At 41.2% G+C, this 15,157-nt stretch overlaps 1 protein-coding gene across 3 annotated transcripts in view; it reads right to left on the bottom strand.

Annotated features, from left to right (window-relative positions):
• Positions 1-301: 301 nt before the first annotated feature.
• Positions 302-15,157, bottom strand: part of rasal3 (RAS protein activator like 3) — a 35,334-nt gene continuing 20,478 nt past the window's right edge. For all 3 annotated transcript variants that reach the window (XM_034187409.1, XM_034187410.1, XM_034187411.1), the window contains 9 exons: positions 14,107-14,343; positions 13,763-13,964; positions 11,558-11,649; positions 11,369-11,482; positions 10,852-11,026; positions 9,624-9,734; positions 9,334-9,524; positions 3,651-3,735; positions 302-1,248 (listed from right to left, as the gene is read on the bottom strand). In XM_034187409.1, the coding sequence (XP_034043300.1) occupies positions 1,117-1,248; positions 3,651-3,735; positions 9,334-9,524; positions 9,624-9,734; positions 10,852-11,026; positions 11,369-11,482; positions 11,558-11,649; positions 13,763-13,964; positions 14,107-14,343 (1,339 nt within the window). In that variant the 3' untranslated portion in view covers positions 302-1,116. The remainder of the gene's footprint in view (positions 1,249-3,650; positions 3,736-9,333; positions 9,525-9,623; positions 9,735-10,851; positions 11,027-11,368; positions 11,483-11,557; positions 11,650-13,762; positions 13,965-14,106; positions 14,344-15,157) is intronic.

Raw genomic sequence — 15,157 nt, 5'->3', positions numbered from 1 at the left:
CCAATCACCTGACTTGAATCCAGTAAAAAATCTATGAAAAGAACTAAAGATCATAGTTCATAGAAAAGGTCCTACAGAACCGTCAAGATTTGAAGACCATTTATGCGGAAGAATGGGCCAAAATCACACCTGAGCCATGCATGCGATGAGTTTCTCCATACAGGAGGCATCTTGAAGCTGTAGGCGTGGAGATTTAGAACAAAGTCCCTGATCATTGGAGGAGAGTCTAAGTGTTTCAGCTGTGCTCAGTTATTAAAAATGTCTTCTTAAAGGTATCCAGAAAAGTCATAGAGAATCAGTCTCAAAGCAACAGTTTTTTATTTTGCTGGCAAAAGGAATCAGCTCACAGAGTCCCTGTAAAACAGCAAAAACCACTTCAAATACACAAGGATGACAATCATTTTATACATTCAGGGTCAGTAAAGTGGGTGGCCTTTCCAAACTAACAGAGGTTACTCCATTAATAACAGCTGTCCGTGACATCACTTTTTCCAGCAATATACAGGTGTAATGACTTTCAGTTTCTTGGAAATCCCCAGGCCTGTGAGTTCACTCTAGGTCATCAGGTCATCCTTCATTTCCCAATTATATATGGGTGTGTAATCCAACATTTACTTTCCTTCAAAAATTAGTGCTTTACTCAATTACACACTTAAATCTAAATTCTGGCCTTAGAGTTCCCTTTAAGAAATCATACATTTGCACACAACATATGTCCTTCTAAACATCTTTAACTGTCATCAGAAATACACAACAAACCATTTTCGGGCATTACATATTATCATGATAAATTTGTTATCAGCATGTCATCTGTCTTGTTGGCAAAAAATTAACACTCCGCGGTCATTACCAACAAAGGCTTTCATGCAAAGTATTAAACAATTTCAGTAAGTGTGTTCAATACTTTTCACTGTGTCATTCCATTATATAACATATAATTAATTTCTGTTCTTATTTGTTTTGGTGTCTTTGCATGTATGGATGACTTGGGTTGTACGACATCTGGTGAAAATTTCATCTCAATAGCACCTTTAGAAATATATTACTGAGAAAAATGGTGATGTGTCAATACGTATTTCACCCACTATATATGTAATATACAATTATTCCATGACCCTAAATAGCCTTTTCAGTGGGTACAGGTGTTGGTGGTATGTTCTTTTCAGCGTGCTGGTTGTTGTTTTGGCAGCTGGTGGAGGCTTCACTGAATCGCTGAAATTCCTTCATCAGGCCAGCAAACTGTTCCTCCTGTGAAGATGCAAAAATGAATACATTTTCAACAGCTTATAAGTCAGTTTCTGTACAAATGAAAGCTTCTTTTATGTATCATGTACAGCTATAAGATGTTGAATTAACCAACAACCCCCAGAGTTTACAGTCCTCTGTGTTTGATGGCCCTCAGAAAGTTACTGCAGTTTTGGTTGAGTAGATAATTGTCAGGATCTGCTCCGGCCCGGGGTTCATGTCTGGGTTTTCCCCCTATTTTGGTCTAGGCTTCCACTGAGGGTTTTACAGTTTTACTTTTCATATTATTATATGTTGTCATGTAAGTCTTGGTTTGGTTCTGTTCGTTTCAGTACTTTCTGTAATGCTTCTGTTACCGGTTTTATTCTGTGTATCATTTATTTATGGTTTAGTCATTCATTGCACTACCTAGTCCCTGGTTTTGATTTGTTCATGATTTATTTCCTATTCTGTCAATAGCTTGTTTTGTCATGTTTAGTGTATTCACTTTCCTGTGTCACGTCCTCTCTTTTTAGTTATTATCACTGGTTTTCCAATCCTCAACTCGCCACCTTAGTTTTAGTTTCGCCTCCTCTGTTTTGGTCGTGTTTATTATGGCTAGTCAAGCACATCACATTTTGCACCGTTGGTTTTTCTGTCATTCAATTATCTTGCTCCAGTTCACTTTGCTTTTGCCTTACTGCACTGTCGTGCACTTACCTTTGTCTTCCCTGGCCACGCCCCCTTCCAGCACTCTCTGCACACGTTCCTCATTTCACACTCTGATTCTTCCACTAGTATTTAAGCCCTCACAGTCTCACAGTCCCTCGCCAGATTGTTGCATTTCGCACTTTCCCGCCTCACGCCATTGTCCAGTTGTGCCTTGTTGTATTTCTGACCTTGCTAGTGTTACTGACCTCCGCCTCGTCTTATCCCTGAACTCTGCTTGTTTTTTTACTTTGCCTCTGCCTCAGCCCTGTGAACTCCTTGACGCCGTGTATTTGGAACTTTGCTTGTTTTTGGGCTCTGCCTCAGCTTGCTACCTGCCTGTACCTCCACCACGTTGTTTCATTCCCTGTGTACCGAACCTGTTGCCTGCCTATCAGATAAAGCCATTTTTCTTGATCTACACCTGTGTCTGTGAGTCTGCATATGCCTCCTACAACCTTCAGGGCCAAGCCACCACAAGCCATGACAATAATAAATGCATTTTCATTTCAGACATGCAGGATTTCATGATTTCTGAGTTTGAGAGAGAAAATTTCGCACATCAGACTCCTCAAACGGGTGCATAGGAGATAAGGGACAAGCCCAGCTAAACGTGAAAATGAAAAGGTCCCGCACTCCGGCTTACTTGCTGTAGAAAAATTTATTCAGGACTGTATCACCAACATTTCAGTGCCGAAACGTTGGTGATACAGTCCTGAATAAATTTTTCTACAGCAAGTAAGCCGGAGTGCGGGACCTTTTCATTTTCATGATTTCTGAGTTTAAAATCATCATCGTTTATTTATTTGTCTGTCTGTCTGTCTATTATCAGGATTATGTCAAAACTACTGCATGGATTTTGACGAAATTTTCACCACAGATACACATTAGGCCATGGAAGAATTGTGAAAACTAAATAACTTTCATGTGCCATGTTTATTTGATATTGTGTTCATCACTGTGGGAATGCACTGTGAAATGTCCTTACTTAATCCAGAGACTGTTCATGCAGTTTGCACAAAACGACTGATAGCCACATGTTTCTGTCTGATCCAGAGTGACACGGGAATTTTTTGCGGGAATTCGTCTCTCCACAGCCTGTTTCCAGATGAAGTCATTTTCAGATAGCTACCAGTATCAGTTTGGGTAGATGAGCTCATGAGAACTTGCGCAGGAACACCATCCTGACGTGTACATAAGGGTGCACTCTAAGTGCTGATACACACACACACGCTCAGACACTTGCTGTATGCTGTTTGTTTGGTGTGTCCAAAGGGTTTTTTGTAATAAACCTGTTAATTTTGACAAACAGTCAACCTCCTGACTCTTCCTTCCACAGACGGCCAGAGACCGCTTGGTTCAAAGTTTAAGGTTTTGCCTCGACAGAACCCATTAAATTTTGGATGTGATCCTGATTCAGATTCTGGATAAAGTTTCACTTTATATACGCTTTGAAGGATTACATCACGGATCCTCACTAAATTTGCACCACAGATAGATATTAGGTCATGGAAGACTCCACTGAATTTTGGAGGTGATCCTGATCCAGATTCTGGATCAAGATTGCCCCATATATAGGCTTTGAAGGAGTTCTTCAAAACTACTTCACGGATTCTCACCAAATTTGGCCACAGATAGATATTAGGTCACACAAGACTCCACTGAATTTTGGAGGTGATCCGGAGCTTGGTGACTTTATTGCGTTCTCATTTTCTTACCAGAATATTCATCCGTTCGGCTGCTGCAGTGGCGACACTCAGTTTTCTCACGTCTTCCTCCCTCTCCTCCTCAATCACACCCAGCCTGGAACAGATGCAGACAGAAGACAAAAGCAGAAAATAAGAAAAGCAGCAGTGGCCTTATTATAGGCCGCCGGGCCTCGGATTTGGAAAAAAAAAAGTGCAGAGAGAGAGAGAGATAGGGAGAAGGAAGGGGAGAAGGAAAATATAACTGCCTTGCTATATATAATCATAAAAGAACTCCTTTCTACGGTTGTGAGGACTTGTTGTCGTGTCATGTGTTTGGTGTCATGTGACTGGCATCTTGTTCAGGGTGTACCCCGCCTCACGCCCTCTGACTGCTGCATAGGGTGATCAGATGTCCCACTTTGTGCGAGACAGTCCTGCATTTCCATGACCTTTTTACAAATTGCAATGGAGTCCATCATTGTTATTGATAGTCAGTCTTCAGGTTTGACATGCGTGTTTGATGATTTGTTCATCAAACACGCATCATAAAACACGCATGTCAAAGTGAGACATCTGGTCACCCTACTGCTGGGATACACCCCCCCCCCCCCCCCCCCCCGCCCCGTCTTTTAATTGGAGTAAGCAGTTGAAATTTACTATATTTGATCAGCGTTGCCACAGTAACTTTGAAAAGTTACTTTATTAGTACTTTAAAACAGTTACATTTTACAGTTGCTTGTTGGCAGCTTCTGAGTGTAACCAATAAAGTAAATTGTAATCTTACTTGGTTATTTTCAAGACTGAGTACTCAGAAAAGTAACTATTAGTACTTTGCTGATTAGTTACTTTGCTGCTTACTCAATCTTAAAATTAAGCAAGTTAAGGTGTGCTGACACTTTGATGCACGCACTTGCACGATTTGTGTCTTGCAGGAGAGTAAACTCGTCGTAACGGGTGAAGACTGAACGTGAGAGGGGCACCGGTGCGTGCATTTGCGCAAGAGAATTTTGAAATATTAAAAAAATCTTTCACGCATAAATGTCGTGCAACGTGGCACGATCAGCTCACCAGCTCTACGTGCAGCTCACCAAGTGGATTAAAGAAGAAGTGAACGGTGCGAGTGGTTATGTCAGAGCACCGCATCAGAGCGCAGCTCGTCTGAATGATTATAATGAGATGTTAAATCTATCATAAACATATTTTTACAGCTGCACACAAGAAGGAAAGAACATGCAACTGTTTTACCAAGCCATGATAATATAAACATGACAAATAATTGCCTTTTTTAGACGGCTGCTGCTGGAGTGGTCCTCTGTGATTCAGGAAGCGATTAAAGCTGTTTTCAGCAGCCAGCTTGCAGAGAAAATAATTAATCCACTATGAAATAATTATTTTAGATACAAAGCGTCCAGTGCAGAGCACATGGCAGCCGGTGGAACAAAGCACGGTGTCCAGCTGGGAACGCAGCAGGTGGGATCAACACGACGACGTGCGTGCAAGCACGTGAATCAAAGTCGTGCAAGTGTCAGGGCAACTTCAGACTACTAGTTACCTTGTTAGTTACATTACTTATTAGTTACAAGTTGATGGCAGCTGCTAATAAAGTAACTGTGTCAAGTAACTAATAAAGTAACTTTTCAAAGTAACTGTGGCAACGCTGTATTTGATCTATCTTTTTTCTTAATACCAATTATTATTAGATATATGTGTGTGTGTGTGTGTGTGTGTGTGTGTGTGTGTGTGTGTGTGTGTGTGTGTGTGTGGTGTGTGTGTGGTGTGTGTGTGTGTGTGTGTGTGTGGGTGTGTATGCATGTGAACTCTCTCTTTCATGGCCCCATTCAACCCATATCTCACTTCTCCATCTTCCTTGCACAGACACACCTAAATTCATGCAAAATCCTTTCTGCAGCTATCAACCTGCAGTATGTCCACAGTACAGTAAGTATAAAGAGTGAGGTGAGTCAGCAATGACAGAGGAGCTGCATTTGTGCCACAACTGCTTAGGCTATGAACAGCTTTCAAAACCAAAATGTTATAGTCACCCAATGCATGGGATCCACATGTTGATCTGATTTTTTCCAAACATAATTCCAGCTGTATAAGGAGGATGGGTCACAGGCATACTTAAGTCTGAGATATTTTGCTTGGTAGACAAGCACACTTACTGTTTCAACCACTGTGCTGTCACACAACAGGAACTACTCTGAAAATACATTTAATTGTATATTATATTCCCACATTAACATATTTGTGCTTTAGTTGCACAAAGAATGTTAATATGAAAAGTTTTGAACAATTCGAGCTACTAAATATCACAAGATTTTCAGACTAATTCACTGAAACCAAACATTAACCACTTGGCCACCACTCCTGCTCTTGGTCACCACCCCTGCTGTCTGGCTCTGTTGTGTTGTCTCCCTTATGTGGCAGCACCCTCACATCGGGGTGAATGTGAGGCATTATTTGTAAAGTGCTATATAAATGCAGTCCATTTACCCCTCCCTTCTGTGTTTCTCTGCCAGTGGAGTTGATTGTCTACACTTGTGGCTGCAGCACATCTGCATCAACTCGCGGTGTCCTACTTAAGCCTCCAAATCTTTCCCTATACGGAAGTGATTATCTGGTCTCCCGTTTGTTGTTATCAAGTACCTTAGCATTCATTCTCCGCGTTTGGATTATTCTCTCTTTGTTCATCCTTGTGTTTTGTTTTTCCCTTTCTTGCAGTTCACAGTCACAGATACAGCTGCAGAAACATCTCAAGGATGATCAGTGGAAACAGGATGCACCTGAGCTCAATTTTGAGCCTCATGACAAAGGCTGTGAATACTTCTGTACATGGGATTTCTTAGTTTTTATTATTATTTTTAATAAATTCATAAAATCTCAAAAAGCTTTTTTTGCATTATCATTATGGGGTATTGCGTGTAGAATTTTGAGCGAAAAAACTAATTTCATCCATTGTGGAATAAGGATGAAACATAACAAAATGTCGAAAAAGCGAAGCACTGTGAATACTTTCCAGTGTCAGGTCCGCCCCTGTCTGGTCCCACGTCCTCTGCTGTTTAGGTCTTTGTCACGTTTTATCCCCCGTCTGCCTCCACTTCACCCCTTTGATCCTCTGTCTTTGTTTTTATTTTAGTCACTTGAGTCTTTCTTTTCATCATTCATCAGTTCATCATTCTTCAGCCATTGTGAGTTCTGTTCTAGTTTAGTCTTAGTCTTTTATTTTCTTGTTGTTCTACTTTTAGGTCTTTCATTTTATTTCCTAGTTTGTATCCTTGTTCTGTTCATGTTAATATTTGTTAGGCCTTTGGTCTTATCTATCTTTTGCAGTTTTGTGTTATTCATCATTGGTGTTTCTGTCACTGATTTATCTTGCTTCTGTCTGCGTTATTGTCAATCAATCAATCAATCAATTTTATTTATATAGCGCCAAATCACAACAAACAGTTGCCCCAAGGCGCTTTATATTGTAAGGCAAGGCCATACAATAATTACGGAAAAACCCCAACGGTCAAAACGACCCCCTGTGAGCAAGCACTTGGCGACAGTGGGAAGGAAAAACTCCCTTTTAACAGGAAGAAACCTCCAGCAGAACCAGGCTCAGGGAGGGGCAGTCTTCTGCTGGGACTGGTTGGGGCTGAGGGAGAGAACCAGGAAAAAGACATGCTGTGGAGGGGAGCAGAGATCAATCACTAATGATTAAATGCAGAGTGGTGCATACAGAGCAAAAAGAGAAAGAAACACACAGTGCATCATGGGAACCCCCCACAGTCTACGTCTAAAGCAACATAACCAAGGGATGGTCCAGGGTCACCCGATCCAGCCCTAACTATAAGCCTTAGCGAAAAGGAAAGTTTTAAGCCTAATCTTAAAAGTAGAGAGGGTATCTGTCTCCCTGATCTGAATTGGGAGCTGGTTCCACAGGAGAGGAGCCTGAAAGCTGAAGGCTCTGCCTCCCATTCTACTCTTACAAACCCTAGGAACTACAAGTAAGCCCGCAGTCTGAGAGCGAAGCGCTCTAATGGGGTAATATGGTACTACGAGGTCCCTAAGATAAGATGGGACCTGATTATTCAAAACCTTATAAGTAAGAAGAAGAATTTTAAATTCTATTCTAGAATTAACAGGAAGCCAATGAAGAGAGGCCAACACGGGTGAGATATGCTCTCTCCTGCTAGTCCCCGTCAGTACTCTAGCTGCAGCATTCTGAACCAACTGAAGGCTTTTTAGGGAACTTTTAGGACAACCTGATAATAATGAATTACAATAGTCCAGCCTGGAGGAAATAAATGCATGAATTAGTTTTTCAGCATTACTCTGAGACAAGACCTTTCTGATTTTAGAGATATTGCGTAAATGCAAAAAGGCAGTCCTACATATTTGTTTAATATGCGCTTTGAATGACATATCCTGATCAAAAATGACTCCAAGATTTCTCACAGTATTACTAGAGGTCAGGGTAATGCCATCCAGAGTAAGGATCTGGTTAGACACCATGTTTCTAAGATTTGTGGGGCCAAGTACAATAACTTCAGTTTTATCTGAGTTTAAAAGCAGGAAATTAGAGGTCATCCATGTCTTTATGTCTGTAAGACAGTCCTGCAGTTTAGCTAATAGGTGTGTGTCCTCTGGCTTCATGGATAGATAAAGCTGGGTATCATCTGCGTAACAATGAAAATTTAAGCAATGCCGTCTAATAATACTGCCTAAGGGAAGCATGTATAAAGTGAATAAAATTGATCCTAGCACAGAACCTTGTGGAACTCCATAATTAACCTTAGTCTGTGAAGAAGATTCCCCATTTACATGAACAAATTGTAATCTATTAGATAAATATGATTCAAACCACTGCAGCGCAGTGCCTTTAATACCTATGGCATGCTCTAATCTCTGTAATAAATTGTCACTGCACTCTCTTGCACCTGCCCTCAGTCATTTTCATTTCTTTCTTCTACACCCCCTTGTTCCCTCACCTGTGTCTCATTTTTTTTTGTGAATACCCCTCTGTTATTTAAATCTTGTGTGTTTTGTCCTTCACTGCCATCTTGTCATTTCTGTAAGCTTCGTTCCGGCCTCTCGTTTAGTCCTGGTAGCGTTTCCGTTTTTCAGCCTTGCTTTGTTTTTTGGATCACGCTTTTGTCTCAGCCCATCGACCTCTGTGTTACCGTATTTTGATCTCAGCTTGTTTTTGACCACTAACCCTAATGCCTGACTGTTACCTCTGCCACATTGACTGCCACCCTGTGTACTGAACCGCTGCCTGTTTTATCAGATAAAGCTTTTTGATTAATTCTATGCCTCTGTGAGTGTGAGTGTGCCATTGTGTCCCCACACTCTCTGAGCCACGTCGCATCGCATCATTACATCCAGACGCACTGTATGCTACCAGGTCAGCATGTCCTATCTTTAAATAACTCTCATTTTTCATAAGGACCATGTAAAAGTGTCATTTGATTGTTAATCTCTGTCAGAAAAATTAAAGCGCCCCATCTTATCATATTTGTCATTAGTAAAACATCTGTAATTGGAACAACGCAATGTTTTGCAAATAGTAACACATTATGTTCCCTTCAGCATTAATCCCACACAACAAAGAAAAAAAAAAAAAAATGCAAGCAAACTGTCACCTTGAACCATACTGCATTGTTTTGTACGCTTTGCTGAAGATAGGCTCATGCACATTGGTGTTGCTTCACTGACGCAATCTTACCTGAAGGTGGCGCTGGCAAGCTGATCCTCTAGCACAACCAGCAGATTCCGTAGTTCAGTGACCTCTGCCTGCAGCATTGCATTCTGGTCCTGGCTTTGAACAATGAAGTCCTCAAGCCTCTTTGCCATGTCCACTTCACGCTCGGTCACCTGCATTATTCCCAGACGAAGCTCGGACAGCTCCTGAGCGTGCTGGTGTGGGAATCGAACAGTCGCATTTCACATCATAAAGTAGTGTTTTAAGAATGATGCTGATTTTGTCAAAAGAGTGGGTGTGAAGGTCAGACGTACCCTGTCCAGTAAGCTGAGCTGCTCATTCTCAGTCTTTGTCTCATCTGTCTCCCTGTTATGCATGACTTTGATCCAGGGAACTGGTGCAGGTGGACGCTTGATGGTGTCACGCTGAAACAAGTGGAAAATGTCATGATCCTGCTCGTTCTGGACTCCTGTTATAGTTTGTCTCATGTCAGTATCCATGCCTCCCTCTCTGATCTTCAGCATTTGATAATCTGATTGTGTTCCTTTAGTTACTGGTTTTGTTTTCTGTTTATCACTTATTTTCTGTCCAGCCTGTAGTTTGATTTGCCAGTTTGTAATCATTAGTTGTATTATCTATTATACTTCCACCACTTGTGAGTTCTGGTCTAGTTTTGTCTTAGCATTTACTTTCTTGTTGATCCCTTTGCAGTTTTTAGATTTCCTCATTCCATAGTGTTGGGTCTTCTTTATTTTATTTCTTATTTATTAGGACTTGGATTTTTGTTCATCTTTGCTTTTGGTATTTTGTTTCGATCGCTGTGGTTTTACATTCATCTTTTAGTTGGATCCTGTTCACTTTGCTTTTGTCTTACTGCACGCTCTTGTCTGATGTGCAGGATTTGGTATGGGTGTGTCTTGCCCCTTCTGTTTGCCACACCCCCTCTTCCAGATTGTTCTCCCATACCTGTGCCTCGTTTCCTAATGACCACCGGTTCTATTTAAGCCCTTTGTCTCCTCACTGCCAGTTCATTGAATAACATTCACATTCTAGCCTTTTTCCACAGTCCTGTTTTTGCCTTGTTCTTCTGCCTGCCCGTATTTTGACTCTGCCTTGTTTTGAATTTGATTTTGTCTCTACCACTGAAACTCCACCACATTGTGTATTTTTTACCTCTGCTTGTTTCTTGGACCACGCCTCAGCCTCTCCACTGTCTGCTACCTCCGCCTCGCTGCTTGACCTCCTGTGTACCGAATCTCTGCTTGTTTTCCATATTAAACCTTTTTTTCTTACTCCATCTGCTTGTGAGAGTTTGCATTTGTGTCTACCAAGCCTGACAGAAAATTGTCACACAATTCCAAATACTTTAAGAATTTATACTGTCCACGTGTAATTCTAATGCATTTTGATTGTTGCCTCAAATAATAATTATTTAAAAAAATTCCAAATTTCAAGCCTGCTTGTCTAATATCACCTAATATGTTTAATTCTGGCAATGGCTCTATCACATGACCTGCTGAGCTCAGTGGCTGTCAGACTTACTGGATTTGGCGGGGAGATATGCGGTTGTTCAGACTCCATCTCTTTAACGCGGTCATCTTCATGCACGTATTCAGTACTGCTCTGTCTCTTCAAAGGATATTTTGCATGGATGGGTCTGTGTGGAGCGCTCTGAGTTCTGGTGACTGGCTTCCTCTCTCTCTTGCTCCTCCGAGTCCTGCAATCAGTCCATGTGTTTGGTTATTTAAACATCCAGTAAGTGGCTTTGGAGAAGTCTGCTCGTATCTGTGTAGTACATAATGCGTCGGTACAGAACATACTACATATATGTAGACTACATATTAGACATATTTCTTTAGATGTAAAGTGAACATGATGGGGTATCTCATCCTGGTAGATCCTCAATTAATTCCACAAAACACTTGCAAATCCCCTCCTACGCTCTTGTTTGATGTGCAGGATTTGGCCATTGTTCCACAAGTGTTTTGTGGAATTCATTGAGGATCCCATGCCGAGGATCGTGAGTTTGCGCTGGAATTAAATGATGCCATCTTCATACCAATCTGTGAGACTTTTGGGATCCACAGGAAGCTGCTGGAGGGATGACTGGTGAGGGCTGTACTTGCTCAGGTCTTTAGGGGGAACATATGTAGGCTTGCTCGGCTCCATGTGGCTGCAAAGAAGATGCTGCTTCAGTAACGGGTCACACTGTCATGCTGAGTAGGAGGGGATTAATTTTCCCAAATACCTGCTGACTGTGATCCGAGGGGCTTGAGGCCCTAGTGATTCTGTAATCTGGTTCAGTATCAAAGGCAAAGGATGCAGCTTGTCAGTTGTTTCCTGAGGAATGAACAATTTGAATGTGAGATCCAGTTTAGTGTTCAGTCTGCATGCAGTCAAGTTGCCACATCCACTACACCACAGAACCACCATGGTTCAGGTTACTGAGGGTACTTAGGGAGTTCCCAAGTTCCCATGACTTGGACTCCCCAAAAGAAGTAAAAACAACAGTTTGTGGGGTTCAAGGCATTTTACATCTTGCCTATAATTGTAAATATTACAATGTATTTCCCATTCTCATGTAACGGAGGCCAGCAGGTGTTGCTGTACAGTTGTAGTTAGTAAACCTCACTCCCAACAGCACAAAAGGATTCTCTGGTCACAAGGCCAGGGCCCTGGGTTTTAGCCTTCTGGTTAGAGAGTCTGACTCCCATGCAGAAGATCATGAGTTTGCGTCGAGAGGGGAGAGAATGGGCGGAGACATAACAACACAACGCAGAGTGCAGCCACTACAGTGGTGCCGTGACCCGAATGGGAGTGAGTTTAAGGGGGTGTGTAATGGAGGCCAGCAGGTGTCGCTGTGCAGTTGTAGTTAGTAAACCTCACTCCCAACAGCACAAAAGGATTCTCTGGTCACAAGGCCAGAGCCCTGGGTTTTAGCCTTCTGGTTAGAGAGTCTGACTCCCATGCAGAAGATCATGAGTTCGCATCCCAAGGGGAGCGAATGGGCGGAGACATAACAACACAATGCAGAGTGCAGCTGCTACACTAGTGCCGTGACCCGGATGGGAGTACCTTTAAGGGGGTGTGTAATGGAGACCAGCAGGTGTCGCTGTGCAGATGTAATGAAAAAACCTCACTCCCAACAGCACAAAAGGATTCTCCGGTCACAAGGCCAGAGCCCTGGGTTTTAGCCTTTTGGTTAGAGAGTTCGACTCCCATGCCGAGGATCGTGAGTTTGCGTCCCAAGGGGAGCAAATGGGCAGAGACATAACAACACAACGCAGAGTGCAGCCGCTACACTCATACCTAGAGCAATCTGGTAAAATAATTTCAGACACCGAAGTGGGCCATATCTTCTTAACCTTACTTGACCTTCTTGTCTCTCTGCCTCACTACCATCATTGCAACGGCTCATTTAAGTCTTAAACTCCAATGCACTTTGTATGTATTTAAAGGTATGCCTGTTTTGTCAATGCCTAAGTATTTGTTGGCTTGGCTGTAAACTTGATGACACTTGAATATTCAATATAGATGTGAAATACCCTGATGTGCAATATTGTTTAGTGTAAATTATATAGTTTTTAAACTTTTTATTGTTATTAGGTTTGCCAAGGATGTAATAAAATCATCGGCGTCTGTCTGTCTGTCTGTTAGCAAGATTACATCAAAACTACTACATGGATTTTGACAAACGTTTCACCACAGATAGATAATAGGCCATAGAAGACTCCTTTAAATTTTGGAGGTGATCTGGCTTCGAAGCCTATATACAGTGAAACTGTATATAGGCTTTGAATCCTATATACAGGATTACTGTTAGCTGGATTACGTCAAAACTACTGCACGGATTTTGACGAAATTTTCAACACAGATACATATTAGGCCATGGAAGACTCCACTAAATTTTGGAGATAATCCATCTCCGGATCCGGATTCTGGATCAACATTTCCCTTTATATAGGCTTTGAAGGATTACTTCAAAACGACTTCACAGATTCTCACCAAATTTGCACCACAGATAGATATTAAGCCATGGAAGACTCCACTAAATTTTTGGAGGTAATCCATATCCGGATCCAGATTCTGGATCAAGATTTCCCTTTATATAGGCTTTGAAGGATTACTTCAAAATGACTTCACAGATTCTCATCAAATTTGCACCACAGATATTAGGCCATGGAAGACGCCACTGAATTTTGGAGGTGCTCCGGATGCAGCTGGGCAGACATAAGAAATCTCTGACTGCTCTTGTCTTATAGTGTGTCTGTTTGTAACCTGTTTGTTCTTATTTGTTGTTTGTCTTTTAAGCAGCACTGAATATGAGCCTCCACCTCAATTTCGTTGAACTTGTGCAATGACAATTAAAGATATTCTCATTCTACAGGTTGTACAATCATAGCTTGTTATTCACTGTAACTATCAAAGCGGACTTGTTGGTTTTCAGTCTCACCTGGTCTCTCTGGTAAATAATGTCTACTAGCAGGCCGTGCAGCACAGCTAAGCGCAGAGGCAGGTCCACATAGCCATCAAAGGAGGTCATTGAGATGTCAGTATCTGGATTGGACACGGTTTTTAGAAAGCCAGTCATTCCATCCCAATGCTGCTCTAAGAATTCATTCATGAAGAGCATGTACTCCTCCTTCTCCCCAAACCTGAATCAGAATAAAAAAAATCAATTTACTTCAGTCACCTAGTCTGTAGTGATAATCTTGCTGTATACTGTCCGTTGTGTTGGTCAGGTGAGTTGGTTCAAATTTATTAAAGTGATGTATTTCACTGTTTATAGCCACGTACAGGGTGAAGTTAGCCAAATTCTGTACAACTTTGGCAGTTAAGGTGAGGGTACGCAGGGTGTTTGGCTCTGGGTAAGGCTGTGTCAGACCAAAAAGAGAAGGACTGAGGATGGCAGGACATAAGAAGCGAAGAAAGAGAGAAGCAGAGATGAGGCGGTGGCCGATCTCCGGTCTGCCTTGGTCTTCACACAGTTCCACCCAGCTGGAGAAGATTCTGTTTAATTCTTCAGGAAATGGTCTGAAGGCAAGAAACATGGGATTTTACTTTTTTTAGTGAAAACAATTAAAACAAGATTGATCTATTATTATCTAAAAAAAAACTAGTGCAGCAGATAAGAGGAATATTTACAGAGGAATCCTTCAAATGGTGATGCAAGCACTAAATTTGGCACAAATACTACTTAGACATTACTGTTTTGTAAAAGCAGAGTGTCCACTTGAATTTTCAATAGGCGGCCAAGTAGGAGTCAATTGAAGAATTACACAGGGGTCAAAATTTTAAAATGCTCCAATCATATTGAAAGGTATTCCATATTATTTTTCTGATCATAAAATTTCAAAAAGGTGTAGCTCGAACTATCTATGATTGAATTCTATGGAGTTGCAGGGTAAAAAAAATAGCAAAAATTGTGAGAAAAGTCGAGTTCAGTTTTTTACAGGGGTCAAAAGTTAAAGTTGCTCCCATTTTGGTGAAAAGTAATGCAAAGTATTGGTTGAGCAAACAGAGTTGTACAAACTGAAATTGATCTTTGTCACCATTCTTGTTGTTTTTACCCCATAACGTCATAGAAATCAGTGATAGATACACTCACAGAAATATTTGCCTATGTATAGGTAGCATAATTATTATGGAATTCAGACAATATACTTTATGTATTTTAAATAAATACTGTCATTATTATTGATTTAGAGTAATTCTATTTTATTAATACTAAATACATAAAACTGAGGATTATGCATTTCAAATAAATAGGATTAATGAATATGCATCATGTAAGGTTTATTTGGTAGGTTTGTATTAAAATTATCTAAAAAAAAAAGTAAATGGGAAT

This window comes from Thalassophryne amazonica, chromosome 15 (genome assembly GCF_902500255.1).
Source record: "Thalassophryne amazonica chromosome 15, fThaAma1.1, whole genome shotgun sequence".
Lineage (NCBI taxonomy): Eukaryota > Metazoa > Chordata > Actinopteri > Batrachoidiformes > Batrachoididae > Thalassophryne > Thalassophryne amazonica.
This window is presented reverse-complemented; position numbering and strand designations above follow the sequence as displayed.